Source organism: Diplotaxodon limnothrissa, linkage group LG9 (genome assembly GCF_057381915.1).
Source record: "Diplotaxodon limnothrissa isolate DT_005_m linkage group LG9, D_limnothrissa_male_GT1.1, whole genome shotgun sequence".
Classification (NCBI taxonomy): Eukaryota; Metazoa; Chordata; class Actinopteri; order Cichliformes; family Cichlidae; genus Diplotaxodon; species Diplotaxodon limnothrissa.
In genome coordinates this window covers 28,053,144-28,078,800 of record NC_140604.1, presented here as the reverse complement: position 1 = coordinate 28,078,800, position 25,657 = coordinate 28,053,144, and the positions used below count along the sequence as shown (strand labels likewise).

Here is a 25,657-nt window from a genome sequence, read left to right as displayed (position 1 = left end):
GTACATTTAAATCAGGCAGCACTTTATAAAGCAAGGCATGAATTTCAATACAGATGTTGGGCTTCAAATGAAAACTTTAATGCTCCTGCCTATTCTGTTTGTTTGAGGGGATTACTCAGCTGTCCAGTTATTACACTAAGTTTTCCCATCCTGACTTTGATGAAATGAATTTGAATAACACCCATAAAGTCCAGCAATAATCACAGGTGATTTCAAGGATTACAGTCTGAGGGTTGAGCTGAACCCCCCACCCCCCCAAAAAAAAAAAAAAAAAAAAAAAAAAAAAAAATAGACAGGCCATGGGCTGGACGAGATGTGCGCAGGGTCATGGGTTCAAAAAAACCAAACATGGCATCATGTGACACAAATATTTATTCTACGACAGGGTTGGAGGGTGGGATTGAGCTTCCTCTGCCAGCTTTGCGTTCGTAGTTGACAAGCCTCTGGCCGACCAGGTACCTGCAAAGACAGATTATTACAGCATTATTACTATTCATTTTTATGCACTTAACTGAAGGCTACACACACAGTATGAAACAATAATCCAAAAATATCCAACTAGAGCAAAAAGTCTGAACAATGTGTTTAACCTTCTATATTAAAGCTGCAGTTTGTTTTTATAATGATGCACCGAATGATACATTTGAAAAAGAAAAAAAGGGGGGGGGGGGGGGGGGGAGGTTGTCAATATAAGACAAACTTAATTTAAAAAAAACAAACAAACAAAACAAAAAAAACATGCTGCTTTCTCCAGACTGATGAGTGCTGAAAGTTTCGTACTTGTCGTTCTTGATGTGTTCATAAAGACGTTTAAACTGTCGGATCTGAAAGGAGAGGATGCCGATAAGTGAGACGACCATCAAGAGGAAGGGGTAGATTCTCCTCTGCATTAGAATCTCCATCTCTGGGGTAACGCCTGCAAAAACAAAGCATAATTGTACTCAGTTATATGATTTTTCAAGAGTTCCCATTATTCCTATCATTAACTCCATCAAGATGAGAAGAAATGTGATATTTTGGGGACACCAGTTATGTTAAATTAGGTGATAACTATATTAGAATTATTACCTAGTGACGGTATATCTCCAATAACAAGTCCAAGTGGCAGATTTATCACCAGTTCAGTGCCCAAACAAATCAGAAGGTAGGTCACAATCTGCCACTTTTTTGGGGGAGGCTTTTATTACAAAAGCAGTGTATTTATTAGTTTCATTATCTAATTAATAGCATCCATGTGTAAAAATGTGTAAAGTGTTCCCTGATTGGATGATTGAATTCTACTTGATGAATGGGAGAGAACATATTGTGTGTGAGTGATTGTGTACAGTCGTGGCCATACGTTTTGAGAATGACACAAGTAATGGGTTTCACAAAGTTTGCTCCTTCCGTTTTTATGACAGCAGTTTCCATATACTCTGAATGTTATGAAAAGTTCTTCTTTGCCATGAAAACAAACTTAACCCCCAAAAACATTTCCACTGCATTTCATTGCTACCATAAAAGGCCCTGCAGAGATCATTTCAATCTTCTAGTTAACTCAGGTGAGAATGTTGATGAGCACAGAACTTGAGATCTTTATGTCTTGACTATTAAATACTACAAATATTGACTCTTTGCATAAACGTGATGTAATTGTCAATAAAAGCCTTTGAAACTTATGAAGTGCTTGCAATTATACTTCAATACGTCACAAAAACACTGAAGCAGCAAACTTTGCAAAAACTAATATTTGTGTCATTGACAAAACCTTTTGGCCACGACTGTACACATCGTTTTTTGTAACTGATGATGGTCGGTTGGACCGAAATATTGTGATTTTAGAAAATAATGGGAAGTGAGACAGAGTGCGGAGGTTATAATTTCATCCTTTAAAACATTTTTCCCCCTCTGGTTTATTGCTGAACTCACAAAAAGCTTAAATCTAGAGGAAACCGTTAGTAATTTCCATTTCTTTTGCCACTAAGACTGCAATGTGCTGTATATTGTCAATGAGAAAGTCCTACTTTGGTTAGGAAACTCTTCAAGTGACGCCTTAAGATCCATATGCAGAGAGATACTCACCTACAGCCGGTACCACCCCGGCAGCAATCACATATGGCACACATAAAGACAACAGCAGGACTGAAATGACAGGAGCTGCCAGTTTACGGATGATGAACTGGAGATCAATGTTGCGAATTCCATTTGCATAAACCTAGAGAAAGAGTTTACACTTTATAATGTACTAAACAGTTAATTTAATTCATCTCCAAGAAACAGACATGACAGAGATAGGGAAGACAGACTAGCAAACTACACACTGTGAGTCAACAGAATAAAACCCTTTCAAAGTTATGTAGTCAAGAGTCTGATAGTTTGTAAAAATGTTTACAGTGTATCAGTTGGATATTTGGTGTGTCCAGTACCAACCTGCTCAATAACAGTCTTCAGCCACCACTGAGGGCCCATGAGAGTGATGGCAGCAATAATTTTGGCATGAAGAACCCCGAGAGCCCAATCCTGCAGACAAGTTCAATGGATGAACATAAGTGTGAGAACTCCTTAAGCTCTATTTAGTAACCTCCAAGATCCCATTAGGGAAAAGAAACACAAATGCATACAATCCTCACCTGCCAGGGATAGAAAAGGGGTGTTTGGTCTAAGGGTACCCTGAGCGGAGCCACGATGACTAATTCAAACAGCAGGCCCAGTAGCAAAGGAATGACTCCAGCGACCAGCAGAGCCACAACAAGGGTCTTCAGGATCTACAGAAGCAAATTAGGGTATTGAAAAAAAAAAAATCATTAGGAGATGCCACTTGCAGATAAGGAAACATATACGGCACTATAAAGGTTAATCTGCTGGGAATGCTACTTCAATGAACAAGTTGGTAATTTAGGATAACAGCTAATGAGAGCTCATTCTCAGTTACATCCATTTAACAAAAACACAGTGTCAAAGCTGGAAAGGGAGCAACCAATTAGCACAACCCTCTGCTGCCCAACTTCGAAGTTTGCCAACAACCCAGTCAGCTCACTGATGCTCACCATGAGTGTCCACTCCTGGACTTTGTGTACAATAACAGTGCGTCCCTGTGGCATCCACGCCAGCAGAATAGTGACCCCGCGGATAGAAAGCCAGCAGACATACAGACCACATGCTGCTGTGTACAGCTCGTGGATTTTGGAATTTCCTGTCCAGAAAGACATCAGCCAGCGGCCAGTGAATACTGTAAAAAAACAAACAAACAAAACAAAACAGTGAGGAAACAAAGTTGACCACAGCAACTCTATGTTTGCCCGTAAAAAGAACTGTACTTTTTAAATGATGTGTTTGTGTATATGAAAAGTACCACATCTCACCTGGTAGGGTTAAGCACACCAAACTAGCCACCAGCAGAGTGATGCACATGAAAGCTATAAGCAGCACAATCTGGGGGAAAAGGGGACACATTTCAGTTTAAAAGCTACAAGATGGGACATGCTGCAAAGTCAAAGCTCTATTTTACAGACTCCGGTTGCATAAGCTAAGGCTAGTATAAACAGGATCTCAGAGATTAGGGTGTTTAACATGAAAGATGAAGATCATAATGACAGAGTTGTGCAGGCTCAGATGGGCAGTAAATGGTTGCTAGGGCGTTGGCTGATTTCAAAATTTGACTCAGAAACCACAAATTACAGGAGACACATCTTTATTTTAAGACTTGTTTTATCTGTAAAAACAGCCTCTATCTTTGTTCTAAAGCGTGGAGGACTATGACCCTTAATTAAATAATATAAATCATATGTAAAACTACATCTTGCATGTTTAGGGGTTTGCTTTGTCAAATCTTACTTGTAATTTGAATAAAAACTAACAACCTCTCAGGGTTCCAGTGTTAAAGACAACCTTTTTTCTTTATTTCAAATGAACATGTCTGTGTGTGCGATACAAATAAGAGCAAGGGAAAAAAACACAGATGCTTTGGCAGCTGGCAATAGTTCTGCATTATTGTGGTCACTAAAACGGCGCAAACATCAGAAATCTGGGGGGGGGAACCCACTGGAAAGTCACAAAGAGCCCTTCAATTATTATATCACATTCATGCATGAGAAGAAACCTGGACGTCAGTCAACTTTGTCAGTGAAACTAAAAGACATGCTAGAGCACTACAGACTACACTCAAAGACATGGTCAAAGATGGCTGTCCATTCATATCTCTAAAAGCTGTTTAGTTTCAGAACCACAGTATCCTGGTCTTCCCTACACATCTATCTGTAAAGTGCACTCCTTAAAGACATATATGAAAAAAGCCTTTCTCACCCTTAAAGGGAAGCGAAGAGGTCGGTGGTAGGGCTGGAAACCCACTGGTCCCCCTTGCTGCAGGATGGCCTGATGGGCTGCATGTAACCCTTCACCAACAGCTGGTGCCGGGTTGTTATTGTTGTTGTGATGAACATGCGGAGGGTTGTTATTGTTGTTGTTGTTCACGGGCTGGTTGGCTTCATTGTCCTCTTGTTCGCCAAGGAGGTAGGAGTGGAGGTCTCTGGAGACAACACAAAGTGGTGACACAGTTACAGACGGTCAGGAAATATCATTGCCTCGGGTGTGTATTCAAACTTGGCTTACAGTAAATATCCTGCGCTGACTGTCCAGGCTCTGACCAGGCCTTTGAGCCACTGGCGAGTGTGTCCCTGCTCCAGTAGAGCTGGAAGCACAACCTGAAGCAGTAACAGCTCCAAAGACAGCTCACTGACAGGAGCGTCACTGAGAGGAAAGAAGTGACAAAGAAACAGACATTTATCTAACAAACACCAGACTAAACATTTTCTATTACTTTAAGTGTCAAACAGCATAAACTCAAGTGGATTTGTAACTGCAAATCTTGCTTTTTCACATGTGGTGATACTTCCACTTTGGTATGAACAGGAAGTGGTTTCTCAGATCATTTCAGGCCAGCAGGTTTCACACAGTTTATTAATAAGTAAACTATATCTTTGTTATGTACGCTGCTTACCTATAGAGCATGACATTGTAGGGAAGGAAGGTGGGCAGCAATAGTTTAATGAGCTTGATGGGAAGCCACAGCATGAGCAAGACAATTGAGCCGAACACAACCACAGACAGGATGAACCGCCGCAGGTGTCTGTAGATGGGCAAGTGAATCATCTCCTGCACTGGGTTAAAATCTGGATCATTGAGGTTCCTCAGAAACCAGAGCACTCCAGGTCTCAGCACCTAATGGAGGCAGAAGGTGGAATGATTTAGAGCGCCGAAGACTTTTTTCCTCTTTACTATCATCTGAAAAATCAACCTGAAGCACTCACAGTCCTTGTTTCCCTAACTGAATGCATTTGAGAGTCTGTTTTTCTTACCTCTCTCAGCAGGAGGATGAAAGATGCAAAGTAGAAGACATAGACCATTCCCACCAGCCAGTGCAGGAACATGGTAGTACCAGGTGCTGATTTGAAGCTCATTTCTCTGTCTTTCAGTGAGGCATCAAACATCTCCTGCAGGATGAATCAAATAAAAGCAGGGTCTAAGATGATGCTTTGATCACCTGTTTTTGCTCAAAAGCTGCTCTAAACTTCATGTTTTTCTAAATGTAAATACTTTAAAGGATTCACCCTCTGCTATATAAAGCTAAGAAAGATTTTTTTGCATGTTTGCACTGAACCATAATGTTTACGTTTTAGGCTAACATAGGACAAATAGTTTAGATGTAGATATATACACTGCAGATAAACTGCATTGAAACGGAAACCAAATTCGCTTGTAAATACAAAATGTGAAACTTTCTGCTTTTGACTACAAAGCGATAAGAGCTGCTTACACCACACTGGCCATTTTCAGGGTCAATTAATTTGTTTCACAGGCGAACAGCTGCAGAGCAGATGAGACACGGTTCCCTTCTGCTGTGTAAGCTGCACCACCTGTTGTGAGGAAGGTTGTTTGGCTTTGGAAAACAGGATCAGGAAAAAAATATATATATATATTAACTGCCGTGTTATGATTTGGATAAGTACTATGCAAGCCAATGTTGTGGTAGAGAGAGACTTTGTTCTAGTAAGTGTTAGCACAAACAAACTCTCTGACAAACAAAGAGAGTGACAGCCACAGCATAGAGGCGTTTGGTACTCTCTCACTCCCCAGTCCTCCAAACCAGTCTGTTCTCTGTTTTTGTGTGCACTGATGAATGTATGAACTGGGTGAGCTAAAGCATCTGGCTTTGTCTGTGTGCTGAGCAGGCCTGCTGAAAGCCACTTTAAAGGTGTTGTGACAGAGCCTCTGCGGGGTATTAGCCATCCCTCTCATTTGGCAAAATGTATGAAAATGGAATAAAATAGGAGTATTCACTGAAATTTCACAGGGAACAAGAGATATTCAGTCACTGGTGCTCGGAAAACGCTTTTAGATAGAAGAAAACTTACGCATTTATCCCTATAAAACATCAGACTTAACGATCACATCTGCCAAGTACGTTAATTAGAGTATGGACCCCCAGGCTAAAATACTCAATCAGTTTAATTAAAACAAAAAGTCCAAGAGCAACAGAGATGTAGTGAAAACGTGATGAAAAGAATTTGTCTCTTACTAAAGAGCAGATGTCAAGCCACCATCCGCAGATCAATGGAAAAACACCTATCTCCACAACAACCAGCAGAGAGACCTGTGAGGATAGAAAAGGCTGCTGTCAGTATCAGTTAACATTAAATGTAAACACAAAAAAGACTAAAAACCTCTGTGACAAGTAGTGATACATGAAATACTTAACACAGAAGTTCTGTACTTGTATATTATAACAATCCAGGGACCTATTCAATGGCTAGAGCTATCTTTATTGTATGATTGCAAACAAAATCTTAGATACTAAGAGAGTGAAAACGCCAGTATCAACATGACTAACACAAAGAAAAAAAAAATGCAGTCAATGTTACCTTGACAACAATGTAGCAGACTCCAAGGAGACGCCGGGAGCGCTGGAAACTGACCAGAGCAGCCAGTCCCTAAAACGGCCATTAAGGATCAATACTGCACATATATTCTTATTTGCACAGACCTGAATTACCTCATGTTCCCTTTCTCATACTTTTATTTTTTTTATTTTACAGCCTGCATGCACCAGACTGATAGATTAGGTTTGGATTAGGCATCATCAGGGCTTTTAATGAACTTCGATGGAAGGATACATGACACAGGATGAGAGTCATTGCTAGCAGTATGTAGCCAACGATTGTTGTGATTAAGCCCTCAAAATGAGAAGCCTGGACCTAAAAAAAAAACCCCAAAACAAAGTTGTAATCAGAAAATTAAAGATATTATCAAGGGACATGCAATTGTATTATAAAGTGACTGAAGCATTTTCTCACATATTCTTCGAAGCCAAGACCAACAACAGAGAAGTGGCCGATGTGATACGGACAAAATGCTAAATGAAAGGGAAAAAAGAAGACATCTTTATTACTGTATTAGTTATACGGTGGATTCATTTTGATGTCAGAAAAAGGACTATTATGATCATGGTTATGCTGCATCATTGTTTCAGTTTACTCACCAAAGACCAGGATGAACAGTGTGTTGAGAGACACCACCCAAAACACGTGCTCCTACAAGACAAAGACACCGATCTTTACTTGAGTTTCAGAAGGTAAGATTTATTTAGAGAAATCTATTTAGATTAGGACTTACCAAAAATACCAGTGAACCATCCAGGCCAAGCATCTGTTTGGAAAATTGAAATAGTTTGTGTATAAATATGAAAAGAGAGAAGACAACAGCTACATACTAATAAATAGGTGCCTGGAGATTGTGAATGTTATGCAGCAGTTACCCTTTCCCAGGTGAGCTCCTCTGCTGCTCTGTCCCACTCCAAAGCATTCCAATTCATGTCATCTACACAGACAGATAAAGACAAAAAACGCCTTGTAGACTAATAAAAAACAGTCACCAACTTGAAACATAATCGATATAAAAACAATCAGTTTATCTCCCTACATGTCAGACATAGTCACAGAATAACAAAATCATGTGTTAACTCAGGCAAATCATTCTGCGGTGGTACATTTTTTCTTGTTGTCCTGCTTTTGTTGCAAATAGTAAACGAAAAGCAATGTTTTCCCCGCTCTGCTGAAACAGTTATTGTTACATTATTGATGTTGCTCTGGGAAAATCTGTTAGTTTGACATGAACATTGTGCAACTGTCAGGCTTTTTCTGTGCAATTTATTTAGCTGTAGTGACAGCCAACAGCTAGAGTAATGTATAATACAATAGCAATTTATTTTCAGCATTTCTTCTTAGCTTGATGCAAAAATCAGTCCATTAACAAAGCTGAACAAATGAGTGTGATTTCAAGGCTATGGGGCAAAAATTTGACATAGTGTTATATTGTTCCCAAATCAACTGTGATGCTTTGGCAAACCGGCAAACAAATGAGGCCACTTTGGGACCCATTTGTATGCTGTAATGGCAGTGCTCCTGCTCTTGGGTTTGTTTCGTGGCATTTCCATAAACCTGCTGTTTGAAAAATGCAAAAACCTCTTACTCCATTACTAAACATGCTTTTGGTTGTCGGGCTGTCGGAGAGGATTTCTATTTTCATTTTTGAAATTATTTGTATTTTGCATTCATGAAACTTTACAACTTAAGAACTGATGTATCTGACAGTGAAATCTACCTTAACAAAGAATCACTTTTTACAATATATAATTTTAATTAGCTGAAAAAAATGCATACATCTTAAGTTAAGTAAAGAAATAATAAAGTCCCACCTTGTGCACCATTGTTGGGGTCTGCATCTTCAGCAGCTGCTGCCTCCTCTTCCAGCTCTGGATCATCGCCTTGCTCTTGGGGGACGTCAGGAGGCTCGGGCTCTGCCTCATTCTGGGCTAGAGGATCAGCAGGTGCTGGCTGGGCCGCAGGGGGATCACCAGCTGCTGCCTGACCTGCAGCTTGTGCCTGGGGGAGAGGGAACAAGGGGCATAACTTCAAAAAACAGAGTAACTTATCATGTAATGAAATCACGATATGTTGTCTAGTATATTAATTATCTATAACACAATCAACCACAATGTGTGTAACTGAAGGAAAATAAAAATACTAGCAGCTGCCAGTGCCACCCCTCCACCTACTAGCAAATGTACCCATCATATAAATTTGACAATTCTAGGTGATTCTCAACCTCTGACCTTGAGTTCAAGGTCACCGGACTTGAACTTTTTTTGAGATGTTGATATTTGCACCTATGGTTTGAATTTCAAAATCCTACGTCTCCTTGTTCTCAACCTGCTGCATTACCAGGATATTCAGATAACTTGACCTTGACACCTGGGCCCTATTTCAGGAAGCCGGTTTAGAAAACTCAGAGTGAAAAACGATACTCAGGGTTGAGTAACCCCGAACTGTCCAACTCTGAATATTCGGTTTCAGAAAGGCTGATAACAATTAGTTCAGTCAACGCGGAGTTGCTTTAACCCCAAGTTAAGCGTGCGCACGAGGATACATAAAGCCCTGATTAGTGGAGCACAGATTAAGCGAGTCACCATGGAGACGGAGGGAAAGAAGGCGCGGTCAATGTATTTTACAGCGCTTGAGGCCGAAATTCTGATGGCAGCATATGCCGATAACATGCTAATTTTGCGGAAAAAAAGTAACACAGCCTCAGCTGCAAAAGAAAGGGAGCATGCATGGCAAAACATAGCCGACAGAGTCAATGCGTGAGTGTTAATTTAAACATTGATCTAGGGATTTCCACCCATTTAACACGTTATTTTATTATATTTTATTTTATTTTGTATTTTATACATTTTATTTTGTGATGTGATTTGAGCGCAGGTGCAACCCAACAGGCCCCAAACGTTCCTGGCAGCAAGTAAAAATGAAATATAAAAATATAGTCCAAACAGGTGAGGTGTAATTGTATTATGAGCCATAGTGCTTGGTCTGTTTGTCCGATGTAAATCAATTGCAGTTAGAGGCTACATTAATTTTCTTTCTGTAAGCACTTATTGAAATTATCTGAGCACATTACAAGTACATATTTGCTTACTCTGTATGCTCAAATGTGACCCGTTATAGCCAACAGAAAAAAAAGCGGAGGCCTGAAAAACAGGTGGGGGTCCTCCACCACTACCACTCACAGAGGCTGAGCAGTTGGCTTCCACATTTGTGATAATGTTGGCAGCATCACATATGATCTTCACAGTGCAGAGAACACAAATTAGCATCCATTACTATAATGAAATAATTTGTTAGTTTGAAATGCTACAGGGAACTATGTACCTGTACATTAATGCTGTGGAAAGACTTCCTGTTCACATAGTCTCCTTCATTTACTGAAGGAGCAATGATTGGAATGTGAGTGCCATCTGTACAGCCAATCACGCCTGGGAACCGTGAAAATAAATGTAACATTTAAGTAGTAGTTCAAATATCACCACATCATGAATTAAGTTTTGTTCATCCTGATACCTGCAATTTTGTGGAATCCCTCTTTGATAAATCTTGTGGGTCTGTGACCGGGGAACACCACATAGAGTACAGGAGACGTTTCAGTGCAACTGTAACATTCCTGACTGCCCGACAGACGGTAGCCTTGGAAACATGCTCAGCGTCACCAATATTATACAGAAAGCTCCCGTTTGCAAAAAACCGAAGTGCAATACAAATAATATGTACAGAACTGAGAGGATGTCCGCGATGTGTCACATGAGCAATATTAGGCCTGAGGATGTTATTCAAATAAATTATAGATTGTGCTGAAAAACGGTAACGTTCACACAGAAAATCATCAGGAAATGATAAAATGTCCGAACGCGCTCTAATCACTCTCTCCCAGCGGAGAGCTCTGCGGAGAATTTGGGCTTCAACATCTACTGGCTCTTCAAGGAAGGAGCACGCCATGTCTGACACTTCCTACAGTCAGGTTTCCGACAAAGAGGCGGAGAACGTCAGGGTTAGTTGAAGTAAACCTGCTAGGGGGCAGGTTAGCTTCACGGAGTGTGTCGTCATAGTAACTCACTCAGAATTAATCTAAACTCGCTTTGTGAAACCGAAAACCCAGAGTTTTCGTTAACTCAGGGTATACTTACTCAGAGTTTGCACTAAACCGGCTTCCTGAAATAGGGCCCAGGAGTCAAATTCATCCTGAGGTTTTTAGTGGATGCATCTAAGATAGGGTATTTGAAAATGCTAGTTCACTTTCTTGTCCAGTTATTGGATTCACAAATGTTTTTTAAAACTTGACCCCTGATGTTGAGGTTGAGATTTTTAGTAGCTGCACTTATGATATGAATTTCCAAATCCTATGTCATCTAGTACTCAACTTATTGTAATCACAAACTTGGGTTTCCAAAACACTCACCCACATGTGACAACAGGGTGACGACAATATCCCATCAACCTTTTACAGCTGGGGGTTTAAAAAAACCCATCCAAACACAGTAAAAACATTTACTCATTTGCTTCTATTTACTTTCAATGAACTGTCCCACCACTATAATTTAAGTTGATTATGAGTTGGATAATTAGCAGAAGATTCAGTTGCTACAGCAGGATGTGGTATGGTAATTACACACATTGTCATAAATGTGTAAGGTGCATGCAGCATGTTATTCTGGTTAGCATTTAAATAGCTCATGTTTTTAATTTGCAGTTAAGTGAATTACATAAATCAGATTTTTTTACTGTGTCATTTTAAACCTCAATGAAACACAATTATACCATCCAGTTAAGAATCTAATTTAGTAATCAGTCCAGCAAAGTACCTCATTGGCTTGTCCGGCAGCATTGGGCTGTGGTGGCTGGTGCTGTTCTAACCACTGGGGGGCTCCACCGTGGACTATCTGTTCTCTGAGCCATACCAGACTAATAAATGCACATAGGGTGCAGGTAACCACAAAGCAACCCTGTAGACAATCTGCAAGCAGGTTCTCCCTGTAGGAATAAAAACAATAGCACATATTCAATAAAAATGATCCTCTGTTACTCATCTGCTGTCCAGTAAAGAAAATAAACAAGCTAACAATCTTGATCTCTATCAGGTTTTGCATATTTTGTGCTACAGTTGATGATAAAAAAAGCATTATCACTCACGTAGAGAGCATGTCCAGCGGCAGTGTCAAAAGAGAGCTCACAGAGCCGGTAAAAAGACACTTATAGATGCGACCTGGGGAAAAAAAACATATTTAAAATCTACCCGTTTCTATTGTATGAAAATTTGTATAGTTCAGGCTTACATTTTTACATTAAGTACTGAGAGGGATTTACATGTTTTGGAACAAAGAACACACTTTCTTGTTATGTATGTAGTGACACTAAACCTATAATGCTCTTTAACATTAGCTAACATGAACACCTTATATGTTACTTTGACTGTATTTAACACCCCAGAAAGGGGAAATTTGTAAATGCGCGTAAGTGCACAGACATTTCCACATACAGCAGATGAGGAAAAACATTTAGAGGGTCACCCTATAAAGAATATTTGCTCCCAAATCTATTAAATAAGTTGGTCATCAACACTAAAATAACAGTACTTCTAAAAGCTAAAACAAAAATATGATTTCATAAATAACTTATACATGTTAGACAATTTTTTTCTTTTTAAAGGGGTTTTAAAGATAATTTCTCCTTGTATTCATGTCTGTGGATACTTACATGCAGTGAGAGGAACAACACCAAGCCATGCAAAGGCCACCAGTGTGTAATGGAACCAGTAGCGAATGGCAGTGCCCACACTGGTAAGAAGGCCGGCACAAATGTCCTGGATGGGCAGACGTGAGGGCATGTCTGGGGAGTAGACTGAAGAGGACAGATGGGAAAGAGTGAACCAGAGTCAAATTATCTTTTGTGCTTGGTCATTTTCTTTTTTTCGCTGATAGCAGCTATTTAGATTATTCTGTAACACTAAATGAAAACAGCACCAACTAATGAATAATCACATGCAGAAAAACAAACAAACAATTTATATGGCCCCCTCCGTAAGGCTAAATTGGAGGCTTGCGGCTACAAAATGCATTTTAATGGATTATCTGTTAATGTCACAAGGACTTACTTGGTGTGAAAGCAAATCTGTGCTTGCATAATTCACAGTACTCCTTCCTGCTGTGCTTCAGCCACTGGACCAAACTGTAAAATGACATTTAAAGAATGAAGAAAACTGATGAAAACTATGTAATATTTGTGCTCTATTTTCACATTTTGAGCACATGAATAATGACTGGATTGAAAAACAGCTTCATACACATATTCATGTGTTACATCCAATGTATTATGTGTGTCCCAATATAAGACATTTTTCCCACTGTGAGAATGTGTATTATTTAACCTTCAGGGCCTGAAATGCCTAGTGTAAATCATGCCAATTTTTGGTTCCAAAAAGTGGCATGATTTTTTAGGAAGTCCTTTCAAATCCCATTTAAGACATTTTAAGCCTGAAATAATCCATTAAAAAAAATCATTTTTTTAATTGGTGTCTTCAGATTTGGTCAGTTTGAGATATTTGGATTAAGTTAGATAAATTCAATTGCCAATAGAAAGGATTGCAACGGTGCAGATTTAAAGAACAGTCCAAGTCCAGACACTTCCAAAGGTCTGAAGTGTTGACCCAACATAACCTTTTCATGATACCACTGCCATGGCTACAATAGTAGTAACACTGCCACCAATATGATGCAATGAAAATGTAAGCGCAGCTGGGACTACTGAATCCGTCACTGTGAGACTTGCTACCTCTCAGACTCCTTATAGACACACCTGGTATAAATTTCAAAACCCTACATTGCTTTGGTCTCAAGTTATGACATGCACAAGATTTTCAGAAAACTTACTCTCAGCTTGAGATCATGGTCAACTAGATTTAAACTCAACCAGGATTTTTAGTAGATGCAAATATAAAATCACTTTGAATGTCACTTTGTTCTTGAGTTATTGCATTCACAAGATTTTCAGAAAAATTTGACCTTAGACTTTAGGGCTGTTCGACATAATGATATATATCGGATGACGATATAAAACCATCTATCGTTTCATTTTACGCTATCGTTTGTTTCGTGGTGTCGTAAAATAAACTGTTTACGGCAATATTTTTTCATCGTTTTGATGGTCACTGTAGTGGCTATATTAATGTCTTAAAGCTCTCTCTTTCTCTTATATTTAATATAACCACACGATGGACGGACAAGCGACTGTTTTTATGCGTTGTCGTTAGCAACAACGACAGTAAAACATCAATGTGTCCGCTTGTTTATTTTCCATATAAACGTTTTACAATAAAGCTCAAGATCCCGTTGAGACTTTTCAAAATAAACTGAATCACGTGAAAGAGTATGCAGAGTATTTACGGATGAAAAGCAACAAAGAGCCGCCAGGTGCTAAAAAATAAACCTTAAGACTCAAACGTTAGAACAGGCTTTTCCCCGCAGCACGTCGTGTAATAAATACTCACAAAGAAAACGGCGACCGTTACAACTTATGTCTACAAATGTATAGTTTCATGCATCGGTTAAAACACTCGACTCCAGATACACGACGCCCAGCTGGAAACACTTCGAGCTGTGGAGCTCCCCGAAATTCACAGAATTTAGAGAAAATGGTAAATTTTTGTGATTTATATCGTTATCGGGGCGATAGATGTCTTATATCGGGATATGAGATTTTGGTCATTTCGCACAGCCCTATTAGACCTTGTGGCTGAAATCTTCCATTTTTTTTAGTAAATAAATCCAAGGTATCAATTTCAAGCGCTTTTACAGTAACAATACCCAGTATTAATATACTTCAGTATCAGACTGACAATATCAGTCTTTTACAGCTGTGGGGTAATAAAAATATTTCATTGTAAAATCCACACTAATTAACAACAATCTGTGTTTGTATAGTATAGTATGTTGTCTATAATAACACCATTCCAGCTTACTGGGACACTGAAATGTAGCATTATTATTAATATGCATATGGGTCATGAAAGGGAGTTACCATCAGTCGATTCCTACAGTACAACAACATTAAGAATAACATTATCTAAGCAAACCTTTCAAAAAACGCAAAACAATCCAGGTCTGGTCTTTGCTTTGCTCTTCTACACACTCACAAACTTCAAAATACCTTCATCTTTAATTTTCACAATGCAAATTTCTCACCTAAGACCTGTAATATGGTATACTGCCATACAATATTGTTACCACTACAGAGAGGGCCTAACCTGTGCTTCAGGAAGTTCTCAAGAAACACAACCTAAACTAAGGAAGGAAATTTCATTTTCTAGATTACTTTGATTTTCAAATCAAGGGCAAATGTGCGCACCATATTGGAATGATCTGATTACAAAACTGCCTTTTGAAAACTATTTAATATTGACACAAGAACAAAATGATGAAAGAACAATGCTATATCATGTGCAATACATTGATTTAGCAACACTGGGTTGAATGAAGCTTTCACAACCGCTTGTTTACGTTGTGAGTCAGCAGACTTCCTAGCTTAAAACCAAGATGTCAAAATCATTTTACACCATGGGCCACATACAGTGCACTTTAATCTTAAGTGGGCCAGACCAGCGAAACTCCCCTTTCTATTAATGTGAAATATTTAGGTACACGTTCAAACCCTGAGAAGTCTTTATATGAAGAAAAGAAGGGCAATCCAACAGTAATTCCTAGTTATGCACTCAATCACAGTTTCCAAAGCCTTTTAGTGGGCCGGATTAGAGTCTTTGCCAGGTCAATTCTGGGGCCCGGGCCTTATGTTTGACATCCTTGGCTAGGGAAGTTATGGGAAAAGTAAGAATAAATGACTGTCTTGCAGTAACTAAGGCAGCATCTGTGAACATTCTGAATCTAATTAGTTACACCATGGTTACCGTGCTGTTTGTATGATTTTTTTTTTCTTTTAAATGTTTAACATAAAAAAGAGAAAGTTTTCCTTGGGAGGATCTGAGAACTACTTCTTCACAAGGTCACAATGAAAGCTGACAGAAAGAGGAAGAGACAGCCTAACACACTTACCATTCCTGGTGGATGAACTTGATACTGCCAGTGCAGACACAAGGGTGGTACAGGGGTTTGTCTGGGGTCCCCTCAGAGCGGCACACGCGACAAATATCCGCTACACACAAACAAAAACACACAACAATTTCAATGAATGTCTGATCCTCTTCGCAAAGGGTTAGCAAAACAGACGCGAGAGCAAGTGTCAGAGGGTGTGTATGTGGTGTCATATATACAAATATATGCACAGTAATAGAGGATATTTAGTTAAAAGCAACATTTAGAAAAATATTTGCACCAGCAGCGTGGCTTATGTAAACAGCACACAGCAGGAAACTGATGACATCACTGGTAAATTCTGGTCCTTTCTACGCTCCCCGCTACTTATTGCACTATCCCCACATGCTAACATCGTGTGCTTTAAAACACCGTTTTCTCCCGTCTTAGCTGGCTACATCCAGCCAGCTAAGTTTAACCATTAGCAGGCCAGCTCAGCGGTCGGCGAGGCGATGCACTTGTGAAGCTAATGCTAGCTATTGATGAGAAAGAAGCTACTAGAGGCATTTTTTTTTAATTTACCTTCTTCAGCAGTATCCATGTTGCTCGCTAAGCACCGGTCACCGTCTGTTATTCGACTAATTTGTACCGTGAACCCATCCACGACACGGACAGTATCGTTTAGCTAGCTCAGTTAAGCTAGCGAGACGACAATATCCTTATGGGTCAATTGCATTGACAATCATAAAATGGTTTCCCCACAGATTAAAACGTAAATCTTCGCTCCGCTGTGTTTTCTCGCGTCCAGTATATGTTCGCCAGTACACAAAGGTTTCTAATTCACTGTGTATGTCTAATGTAACACAAGAAACCAGGGGGGAACGCTACATCTCAGGGTGTTGATCATACGACAGTTTAAACCTGGGAGACAAATGGCTAGCTTAACCTGCTAACGCATGCGCCAACGACACTTCTGGCTCCTGTCATAACAGTTTTACTTCCCTACAGAGGTTCGAGTTTTACGGCAGGGAAACGACCATAACAACCGTCACGTGATTGTATTTCGTGTAATATTTTACTCAAATAAAACTAAATAATAAAAATGAAATGAAATAAAAAAAAAGATAGACGCAAAATTTAAAGTTACATACAATGAGAGAGAAAGAGCACCTGCAATATTTCGAAAATAAGAACTAAAAGTGTCAAGTAGACGTCACTATTAAATGTTAAATTCTGCAGGAACAACAGGAACAAACATTTTTATTGGGAGGTTTTTCCGAACAGATAAGAGCTGTACTTAAGTATAAATATGTGGTCAAACTTGTCATCACAATACTTGTACACTGATACTTGTACACTCAAAAATGAGCTTCAGCATTTATCTTGGAACTTTATTTCGCTCTCTTTATATGTTTCTGTACTTATAAACCAATATTCTGTATTAGAAAAGTACACGTATCAAATAAAGAGTAGGGCTGCCACAAACGATTATTTTGATAGTCGACTAGTCACCGATTATTTATGCGATTAGTCGACTAATCAGATCATCATCCACTGGACGTAAAACTACAGCTTATTGCACCAGCAGCATCTGCTCTTATATAACTATCATTAGCTTACAGCTTTAAGCTTTTAAGGTGCTAACTAAAAATAAAGACAAGATGATAGTTTATTCAATTTTAATGAAATTTGCAGATTGTTTCGGTGAAGTTTAATAAACTCCTTGCTATCTAAAATATAACAGGACAACGGAGTATATTCTCCAGCATCTCACACTTCTGATAATCAGCTGTCTGCTTGACGTTTATTCAGCTGTGTAAAAACTATAACTTTAATCTCAGACAAACCGATTTACTCAGGAACAAATAAAATACTAAAAAAAAAAAAAAAAAAGCCAAACAACAACATTTTTAATTTATCTAAGTGACTCATATATATTTAACCTGAGTAGCGAAAGACGGCGGTGGGTTTGAAAACAATTTGCCAGGAGTCCGGTGTTCTCACCGCGCTAGTGACCTAGCCCCCGGCTAGCTATCGAGCTAGTGGGTAACAGACGTCTCCGAAAACGTCGGAGCGCTTTTGAAAATATGTGGTGTCCTGATAAACTGAGCCGATATTTGAGGTTTACACAGCTACATTCTCGGCTGAAAATATGTTAAACGTTTATTTTGTGACCCAGAAAGAATAATAAGAGTAATATTAAAACTAACTAGCTGCCGCCATTGTTGGAAACTGAGCTGGGCCGCGCTATGAATTCTGGGACACAGCTGCTTCTTCTTCTTCTTCTTCTTCTTCGGGGTTTAACGGCAGCTGGCATCCTTGTACATGCAGTGCTGCCATCTTCTGTTTCAGTCCGTTATTACACTCTTAAATCCTGCTACTCATTCCTGCGTCTTTTGGGATCTTACAAAGCTTCAAACGACGCGTCGACTATTAAATCAGTCGTCGACGATTTTGATAGTCGACGTAATCGTGACTAGTCGACAAATCGTGGCAGCCCTAATAAAGAGCAAGAATAACAATAACAAAATTAAAATGTTAAGTCTCGACACCAGTCAATGAGCCACTACAGCAATACGCGCTCTGCCACGCACCGGCGCCGTGGCTTAGTTGGTTAAAGCGCCTGTCTAGTAAACAGGAGATCCTGGGTTCGAATCCCAGCGGTGCCTTTTTGCAAAGGGTCGTCAAATTAATTTGACTTCTTGGTCCACTTTAATCTTAAACGGCCGAACTACTACACGTTTAATCTTATTAACATAAGATAAAGATCAATATGTCTATGTTTTTCAATGTGATGAGCACATCCTGCTGCTAAAAATAATGAAATGAAAGAAATTTTCCAGAATTAATAAATAAATCTGTAAAAATACAGACGTTAGAGTAGATCATTAACTCATATTACAAAAGTGAACATTTTCATCATTTTACATCAAAAAAATTCATTCGTTCATTTATTTTTGTGTTAATGTGGGTCTCTTGTTAAAAAACAACAACAAAAAAACCCCAAACAAAAAAACAAGGAAAAAAGTCCCAAATCTATGCAAAACCATCCCGATTGGAGTCGTTTCCGGGGTTATTCTGGGCTCATGTTTCTATCCTATGCCATTCTATGCTATTCTTATGTTTGACACTCCCTGCATACATACGTTATCAATTAATAACACTAAACAACAAAACCCTATCCCATTTAAGCAAGCCAGAGATAGGAAAGAAAAAATATCAGTCAGCATGACTTGCAGTTACAGACACACATACTATGAAAACAATACCAGGTTTGTCCTCAGATAGTCACTTCTCACCTGTTTAAAGATTAAATACAGTTTAAATTCAACTGATTTCATTCAAAAATAGGACGCGTACAGTTTGCAGCATAAAAATATTCCCTGTAACCATGCATGAAAGAAAGAAAGAAAGAAAGAAAGAAAGAAAGAAAGGATGGAGAAAGTCATAAAAGTGTTATCACTTTAATTTTGAAAGTGGGAGTGGAAAGGAATTTCAACTTTGTCCAACTCTCTCCCCTCTTTATAAGCAGATCAAGATTTTGACTTTCAGCCAGGCAGCTACGCAGAAACTCGCAAACCAGCAAGGTATGTTTCTCACGTCGTCTTTGCAAACGGATTTTTCTGTCCAGTGTTGGATTTCATTAGTTTACATGGAAAAAATATAGAAGGGGTGGAATCGTTTAACTGAAAAGAGTTGTGCAGCAAAGCATGTCGAAGTATTTTGCTTTGTCATGCTTTGTTGCGCAAATGTCACAAGTGAGTCCAGGTGTGCACACGGGACATTATTCTTTTTTTTTAATTTTAATACATCCCAGTTTTGCTGTCTCCTTTTTTTACCAATACTTTCTGTGCTTCTGTTTTCATCTCTGCCAGCAGATGGCAAACGAAGCCAAGCCGTGTCCCTGCGATATTGGTGATCGCATGGAGTATGGAGCGCTCGGCCAGGAGGTCCAGATGGAGCACTTTAAAGCTTATGTAGTAAAACCATCCACTGCATCCGACAAGGCTATTGTTGTCATTCAAGACATATTCGGTTGGCAGCTTCCCAACACCAGATACATGGCTGACATGCTTGCTGCTAATGGATACATGTGCGTTTATGTGACTGACTCATTGATAGACTGGATTGAGATTCCTGAGGCGAATGTAGGATTTCTAGAATCAGTGATTTTGTGAGATTTTGATTCCTCCTTTTTCTGTTGTTTTATTGTGAGCAGAGCCATTTGTCCAGACTTCTTTGTTGGAAAGGAACCTTGGAGTCCAACAAAAGACTGGTCCAACTTTCAAGAGTGGCTTCAGGACAAGAAGCCGACAGCTATTAACAAGTAAACAAACGCGTGAACTACGTAATGCAGCAGCTACTCATAGCTTTGATAGCTTTCTGACCTTGTGTGATAGCGCACACTCATTGAACTTTTCCTTCTCAGAGAGGTGGATGCAGTGCTGAAGTTCCTGAAGAATCAATGCGGAGCCAAACATATCGGAGTAGTAGGCTTTTGCTGGGGAGGGGTTGCCACACATTACCTGGCCTTACTGTATCCAGAGATTAAAGCTGGAGTGTCTGTTTATGGTATGCCATTGTTACAGCAGAACACGAGGCATGGTATACGGAAAATGTTTTTGTTATGGTTTTATGTGATCCTGTGCAGGAATAGTTAGAGAGAGAGAGGACAGGTATGAGCTGAAGAGTCCAACACTGTTCGTCTTTGCAGAGAATGACAGCGTTATCCCTTTGGACCAGGTTAGTGTGAGTTGTGGACCGATTAGTTTTAGCAGCAACTTTTGTATGCAGACAATGTTAACTTAAAAATCTCAGAATTTCTGCCATGACATGTGCGCTGACATCATTTTTGCCCATCAGGTGAGTGCTCTTGAAGCCAACTTGAAGGAGAAATGCAAAGTGGACTACCAGGTGAAGATATTTCCTGGTCAGACTCACGGATTTGTCCACCGCAAGCGAGAGGACATCAACCCCGCTGACAAACCCTACATCCAGGAGGCCAGAAAAGACCTGCTCAACTGGCTCAACACGTACATGTAAATATGAATGCCAGGAAACACCTTAAAACTCTGCTTTATATAATCATATCCACAATAATTAATCAGAACATTATAAGACGATCTGTAAGAGGTGCTCGTAATGAGTCTTTCTGTTGGTTTTGTCTGAATATTGATGCCTGTGTCTTATGGAAGCTTGTATCAGCAACTGTTTTTTGCCATCTGTAAATCAAAATTTCAGGTTATTGTATATCTGACTGCAAATTTGGTTTGAAACTTACTAACTCCATATTGACAATAAAGACCTTCAAAGGTATTAACTAAAAATTTTGATATATTGAAGCAAAATTTTGACTTATATAGGCAAAAAGCCCCCCTCCCCCAAGCCATAGCAGAAAAAAGCTTCCATGTTATCTTAGGGGTTTAGGAAATTATGATATTATTGTTAGTGAAATAAGAATTTATATCAAAACTATATGTATACTGTTTTGTTAATCTCAGATCATAAACAATAAATATGAACTATTTCAAGAGTGCATGGATTCATTACATAATTATATCTTCTTGAATAAAAAAATAAAGAAAGAACTTGAAAGCAAAAGTGTGGAAATTTCAACAGACCAACATTTTAATGGTGACTCTGGTACTACAACAGCTTGAACATGTTGTATCCAACTATAAATAGCGATTCGTGGTGCAGCTTGGACACGATGCTCGGGGAAGTGCTGAAAACCTCTAGAACGGCATTTGTTTAAGAGGGCGCCCGAGCCTTTCTCGTGTTCAGGAGGGCTTCAGTCCTCGGTCTCCCCGGGGCTTCGGATGTCGTCTATCTTCAGGATCATCTTGACTACCTGAGTAGCGAGCAGGATCTGCTGCTTCTTGCCAATCAGGGTCTCGATCACATGCTGTTGCTTCATGTCTACAGGGGGAAAGAAGGGAGGGAAAAAAAAAAGAATTCAATAAACCATTGTGCTTTAACATTGAAGTGCAGTGATGTCATCTCCAAAGGTGGTAATCCAGACTGAAGCCATGTTTAGTTCAGTATCTACTGCAGTGTATTATGTGCAGAGCAGGTGGTTGCTTACCATTGGTGTTTTTGTGTAAACAGTCAATGCCCAGGAATGGGTTGTTCTCTCTGACTTGTTTGGCTCTGACCTCTGTCATGGTCTGGATGGGGTTCAGCCCGCTGTTCTCAGCCAGGGCCATTGGGATTACCTCTAAAGCATCAGCAAAAGCCCTCATGGCATACTGTTCCAATGACGGGCACTGAAAAGGAAATTGACAGATGTCAATGAGAGTCGAGCAGGAACACAATCATGTTTATCGTAAATGCTAAGGTCAGAAAGTCTCTGATGCAATTTCTCTTACTTTGTCTGCAGCCTGGTTGACAGCTAGGGCACATGCGATCTCTGAAGCACCACCTCCGTACACGACTCTGTTGTCCTTGACCAAATTGCGGATTACGCACAGAGCATCATGGAGAGCACGCTTAGCCTCCTCGATGATCTATCAAGAAAGATGACACTTAATCAAAACTGGAATAATAATTGGAAAAAAACAAAACAAAAAACATGTAATTATGAATTTGCTTTTGGGCTCACCATCTTGTTGCCTCCACGGATGAAAATGGTCACAGCTCTGGTGTTTTTGCACTCCATGATAACCAACATGTGATCCTTGGTAGTGCCGAAGGAGATCTCCTTCACCAAACCAGCTGTGCCGAGCTTCTCCGGTGTCAGCTCACAGAACCTCGGGACAATGCGGCCTCCTGTAGCTATTGCTATCAACTGCAGACAAACAATTGATATCGACACTTCAACATAAACTCCACTTTATATTTTGTACTTGATGTAACATATGGCAAAAAGTTGCAAATACCTGACTGATCAAAGTGACAAAGGACAAAAAAAGTGTTTGATTAAAGAGTAATTTTGCATCTCGTCTTACCTCAATCTCAGGCCCTCCAACCCAACGCACAGCAGGCAGGTCATTTTGCAGCAGAAGATGGTTGGCTTCATCATCAAAGCCCCACTGGCAGATGGCCAAGTTAGCCCCATTACTTTTGACCTAAAATAAACGTGTCCATAAGCATGTGTGCCGATATGTGTATACTTATTTGCGGCTGCGATTTCTATGTTAATCAGTCAATAAATGAAATGGTTAAACATCAGTTGTTAACAGACTCTGAGGGTACCAACCTGTTGGATCATCTCCTCAAATTTCTCTTTTTCATATTTCTGGAGAGCTTTGTAGTCTTCCACAGAAGTCACATCCAGCTTATGCTTGGTCTTGGGCTTAGGAGGCTCAAACGGGCAGGTAAGAATGGCAATTTTAACATCTTTCAGAACCTGTGAAATAACAAAGGACAAGCTGTTAATCAAATTTTACAGATGGAGGTCAGAACAGAAACATTTATTTTGCCCCAGAAACTTTCAACTGATTTGATTCTTTTTGATCAAACACCAGACAGCCAATGACATCGTGTTACAAATTCCCATCGATCATACCTTGGGCATCTGGGGGTGGCTGAACTCTTTGTCGACTATGACTCCCTTGATGAGCTGTGTGTCCTCCAGCTTTCCTCCGACCTTGCCTTCCATCTTGATGAGCTCGAAGTCGACATCCTTCCTCTCCATATCAGCCACAGTGAGGATGGCATTCACTGCAATCTCTGCCATCTGTCTGTGGCACCGGTTGATGCTGAAAGACAAACAGAACTTTAGATAAAGCGTGGTAACAATGCTATTGCAAAATCACTGAAAAAAGGTTTTGCATTTGTTGCATGATGATAAGTCTGTGTCAGTTCTGACAGAAACACAAGTGCAGGTTCATTTAAAATGAACAAAAATATTTCTGCATCCATGCTGGAAGAACTTTAGAGATTTTGTTAAACAAAATGTATTGAAACATCTTTCCCCTTCCTTAACTCAAAAACAGAATAATAATCAGGAAATTTCTCTACTGACAGTTGTTATTATCTGCTCTATGACAATGTAGAAAAAGACGTGCCAGCTAGGTCAAAAGAGCATTTGGAAATGTAGACAAGCAGAGGAAACTAGTCCAAAAATAATTACTGTTAATTGTATTACTTATAACATAATAGTAAAAATAACACTAATAAACAAAAAGAAATAACCCAACAATATTTTGTATGGGGGACTTACACTTTGGATCCCAGTGTTGTCATGGCTGTTTGAACGAGAGGTTCTGTATTGTTGGGATCGTAGGGGAAGGTTTCAGCAATTTTGTCCAACTGCTCGGTGGCGATACGTGCGGCCTGGTCGTAACCGTCAGAGATCCTGATGGGATGGATTCCACGGTCCAGCAGCTGCTCAGCCTGTTCCAGCAGAGCTCCGGCCAGAACTGAGGGCAACAGAGAAGATGCAAATGCAAAAGCTAATTAATCTACAACCATAGTTTAGATAAAAGTTCCCTCATACGATGGAACAGTCTATATTGAGAGCATCAGAACTTCTCCCAAGTAGTCCCAAGTCTGTATTTCTTTTTTTATTAAAAAAAAAACAAAAAAAAAACCAACATCCTCATCTTCCTTTTCCATACCTACAACTCCAGTGGTTCCATCACCAATCTCATCATCTTGGGACTTTGACAGCTCCACCATAAGCTTGGCAATCTGGTGGTCCACATCCATCATGCTGAGAATGGTGGCGCCATCGTTGGTGACAGTTACCTCTCCATCTCTGTCAACCATCATTTTATCAAGACCTGCATGGAAAAAGTAAAAAGAAAAAAAAAGGCACAGGAGAAATAAGTGTTAAAAATCGGTATTCTAACGGCCAACTCTAATTCACGAAAAGCAATAATGACATATAGTTTCAAACACAAATGCTTCACTTTCAAAATAACAAACCGTTTGGACAGTTTGGTATGACAACACTACACTGGTTCAGACTTACCATTTGGTCCCAAAGACGTTTTAAGCGTTGACGCGACTGCCTTGGCTGCCATAATATGAGACTGCAAAATAGAAACATTTCCGAGTCATGCACACGTTTTTATTTTATTCCAAAGATAGGTATAACTTCCCTTTGCCTGAAAACCCCCAAACCTAAAATTCTGTGCATCACCGATGAGAGAAGTGGGCACAGCCCTGTCAGCAGCTCCTACCGGCTAAACGCATTACAGAAAGCACATGGGCCCCACCATTAGCATGACTGGCTAGTTATTTGGCTAATGCTATAGAGATGCTCTTGCACAAACAACTTAAGATTACATGATGAACCTGTGCTTAGTAATCGCAATCCACCTGTCATACGAGATCTGTGTACCCAACTCATTAAATTAACTGTAAAACAGCAGCTTTCTAACGAAAAGCTGTGTAGCGCTTGCTAGCCCATTGTACCTTCAATGCGTCAATTCCCGTTAACCGTGTCTTCTTATCCTGGTCTTTAATGATGATAAAAGGCCTTCCATACTCATCGAAAGCCAGTGTCCCCAAAGTGGACATGTTGACGGAGGGATTGGGTCACGTATTAAGTATATAAAGAATGAAATAATGAGTTTTAATAATAGAAATCTGGAGTGTGACTAAGCTGTGAGCCGCACGGGTCCGCCGGCGACTTCTGGAAGGCTCCGCGGGCGGAGAGGGCGGAACCAAGTACTGCTCAGTGTATCCTATAACATAGTTGTAATCTCTTTCTTTATAAGATAGCATTAAGAAATTTAAGAAGTTTATACATATTCTAAAAAAAAAATT

The 25,657-nt window shown here is 39.7% G+C and overlaps 3 protein-coding genes and 1 non-coding gene across 5 annotated transcripts; 2 read left to right on the top strand and 2 right to left on the bottom strand.

The window, feature by feature from the left end:
- Window positions 1-268: 268 nt before the first annotated feature.
- Window positions 269-16,890, bottom strand: LOC146625741 (E3 ubiquitin-protein ligase MARCHF6-like). The gene is made up of 25 exons (XM_085362443.1): window positions 16,523-16,890; window positions 15,962-16,061; window positions 13,012-13,085; window positions 12,615-12,758; window positions 12,051-12,123; window positions 11,723-11,891; window positions 8,729-8,915; window positions 7,790-7,851; window positions 7,648-7,680; window positions 7,514-7,565; window positions 7,329-7,387; window positions 7,149-7,229; window positions 6,897-6,965; window positions 6,554-6,628; window positions 5,334-5,468; window positions 4,976-5,196; window positions 4,588-4,725; window positions 4,282-4,504; window positions 3,342-3,411; window positions 3,027-3,208; window positions 2,610-2,744; window positions 2,410-2,499; window positions 2,062-2,194; window positions 781-916; window positions 269-459 (listed from the first exon to the last, which is right to left on the bottom strand). Exons 1-25 carry the CDS (start codon window positions 16,539-16,541, stop codon window positions 372-374), a joined length of 2,748 nt encoding a protein of 915 aa, XP_085218569.1. The 5' UTR covers window positions 16,542-16,890; the 3' UTR covers window positions 269-371.
- Window positions 16,891-18,535: 1,645 nt separating this feature from the next.
- trnat-agu (transfer RNA threonine (anticodon AGU)) lies at window positions 18,536-18,609 on the top strand. The gene has a single exon. It is a non-coding gene; the product is annotated as a tRNA-Thr (tRNA).
- An 867-nt stretch (window positions 18,610-19,476) lies between these two features.
- cmbl (carboxymethylenebutenolidase homolog (Pseudomonas)) lies at window positions 19,477-21,551 on the top strand. Of its 2 annotated transcripts, none has more exons than XM_085362441.1 (6): window positions 19,477-19,527; window positions 19,819-20,033; window positions 20,160-20,267; window positions 20,370-20,512; window positions 20,592-20,683; window positions 20,804-21,551. In XM_085362441.1, the coding sequence occupies exons 2-6, from the start codon at window positions 19,819-19,821 to the stop codon at window positions 20,981-20,983; spliced, it is 738 nt and encodes a 245-aa protein (XP_085218567.1). In that variant the 5' UTR covers window positions 19,477-19,527; the 3' UTR covers window positions 20,984-21,551. The 2 variants fall into 2 exon arrangements, with proteins under 2 accessions (XP_085218567.1, XP_085218568.1); XM_085362442.1 differs by having other exon boundaries at window positions 19,478-19,527; window positions 19,816-20,033.
- On the bottom strand, window positions 21,550-25,514 carry cct5 (chaperonin containing TCP1, subunit 5 (epsilon)). Its single transcript, XM_085362440.1, has 11 exons — window positions 25,304-25,514; window positions 24,858-24,918; window positions 24,502-24,666; window positions 24,105-24,303; window positions 23,448-23,640; window positions 23,139-23,288; window positions 22,888-23,007; window positions 22,542-22,727; window positions 22,309-22,446; window positions 22,026-22,206; window positions 21,550-21,859 (listed from the first exon to the last, which is right to left on the bottom strand). The coding sequence occupies exons 1-11, from the start codon at window positions 25,406-25,408 to the stop codon at window positions 21,732-21,734; spliced, it is 1,626 nt and encodes a 541-aa protein (XP_085218566.1). The 5' UTR covers window positions 25,409-25,514; the 3' UTR covers window positions 21,550-21,731.
- Window positions 25,515-25,657: the final 143 nt, after the last annotated feature.

Excerpts from the sequence above, each read along its gene's own strand:
- LOC146625741 (XM_085362443.1), bottom strand. Across the intron at positions 4,505-4,587 it reads GTCAGCGCAGGATATTTACT|AGACCTCCACTCCTACCTCC; the intron begins GTAAGCCAAGTT and ends TGTTGTCTCCAG. Across the intron at positions 3,209-3,341 it reads GGTGTGCTTAACCCTACCAG|TATTCACTGGCCGCTGGCTG; the intron begins GTGAGATGTGGT and ends GTTTTTTTACAG.
- cct5 (XM_085362440.1), bottom strand. The coding sequence starts at position 25,408 with ATGTCCACTTTGGGGACACTGGCTTTCGATGAGTATGGAAGGCCTTTT. Across the intron at positions 24,667-24,857 it reads AACGTCTTTGGGACCAAATG|GTCTTGATAAAATGATGGTT; the intron begins GTAAGTCTGAAC and ends TTTTCCATGCAG. Across the intron at positions 23,008-23,138 it reads TTGAGGAGATGATCCAACAG|GTCAAAAGTAATGGGGCTAA; the intron begins GTTGGTACCCTC and ends CGTTTATTTTAG.
- cmbl (XM_085362441.1), top strand. The coding sequence starts at position 19,819 with ATGGCAAACGAAGCCAAGCCGTGTCCCTGCGATATTGGTGATCGCATG. Across the intron at positions 20,034-20,159 it reads CTTGCTGCTAATGGATACAT|AGCCATTTGTCCAGACTTCT; the intron begins GTGCGTTTATGT and ends TATTGTGAGCAG. Across the intron at positions 20,513-20,591 it reads AGCTGGAGTGTCTGTTTATG|GAATAGTTAGAGAGAGAGAG; the intron begins GTATGCCATTGT and ends GATCCTGTGCAG.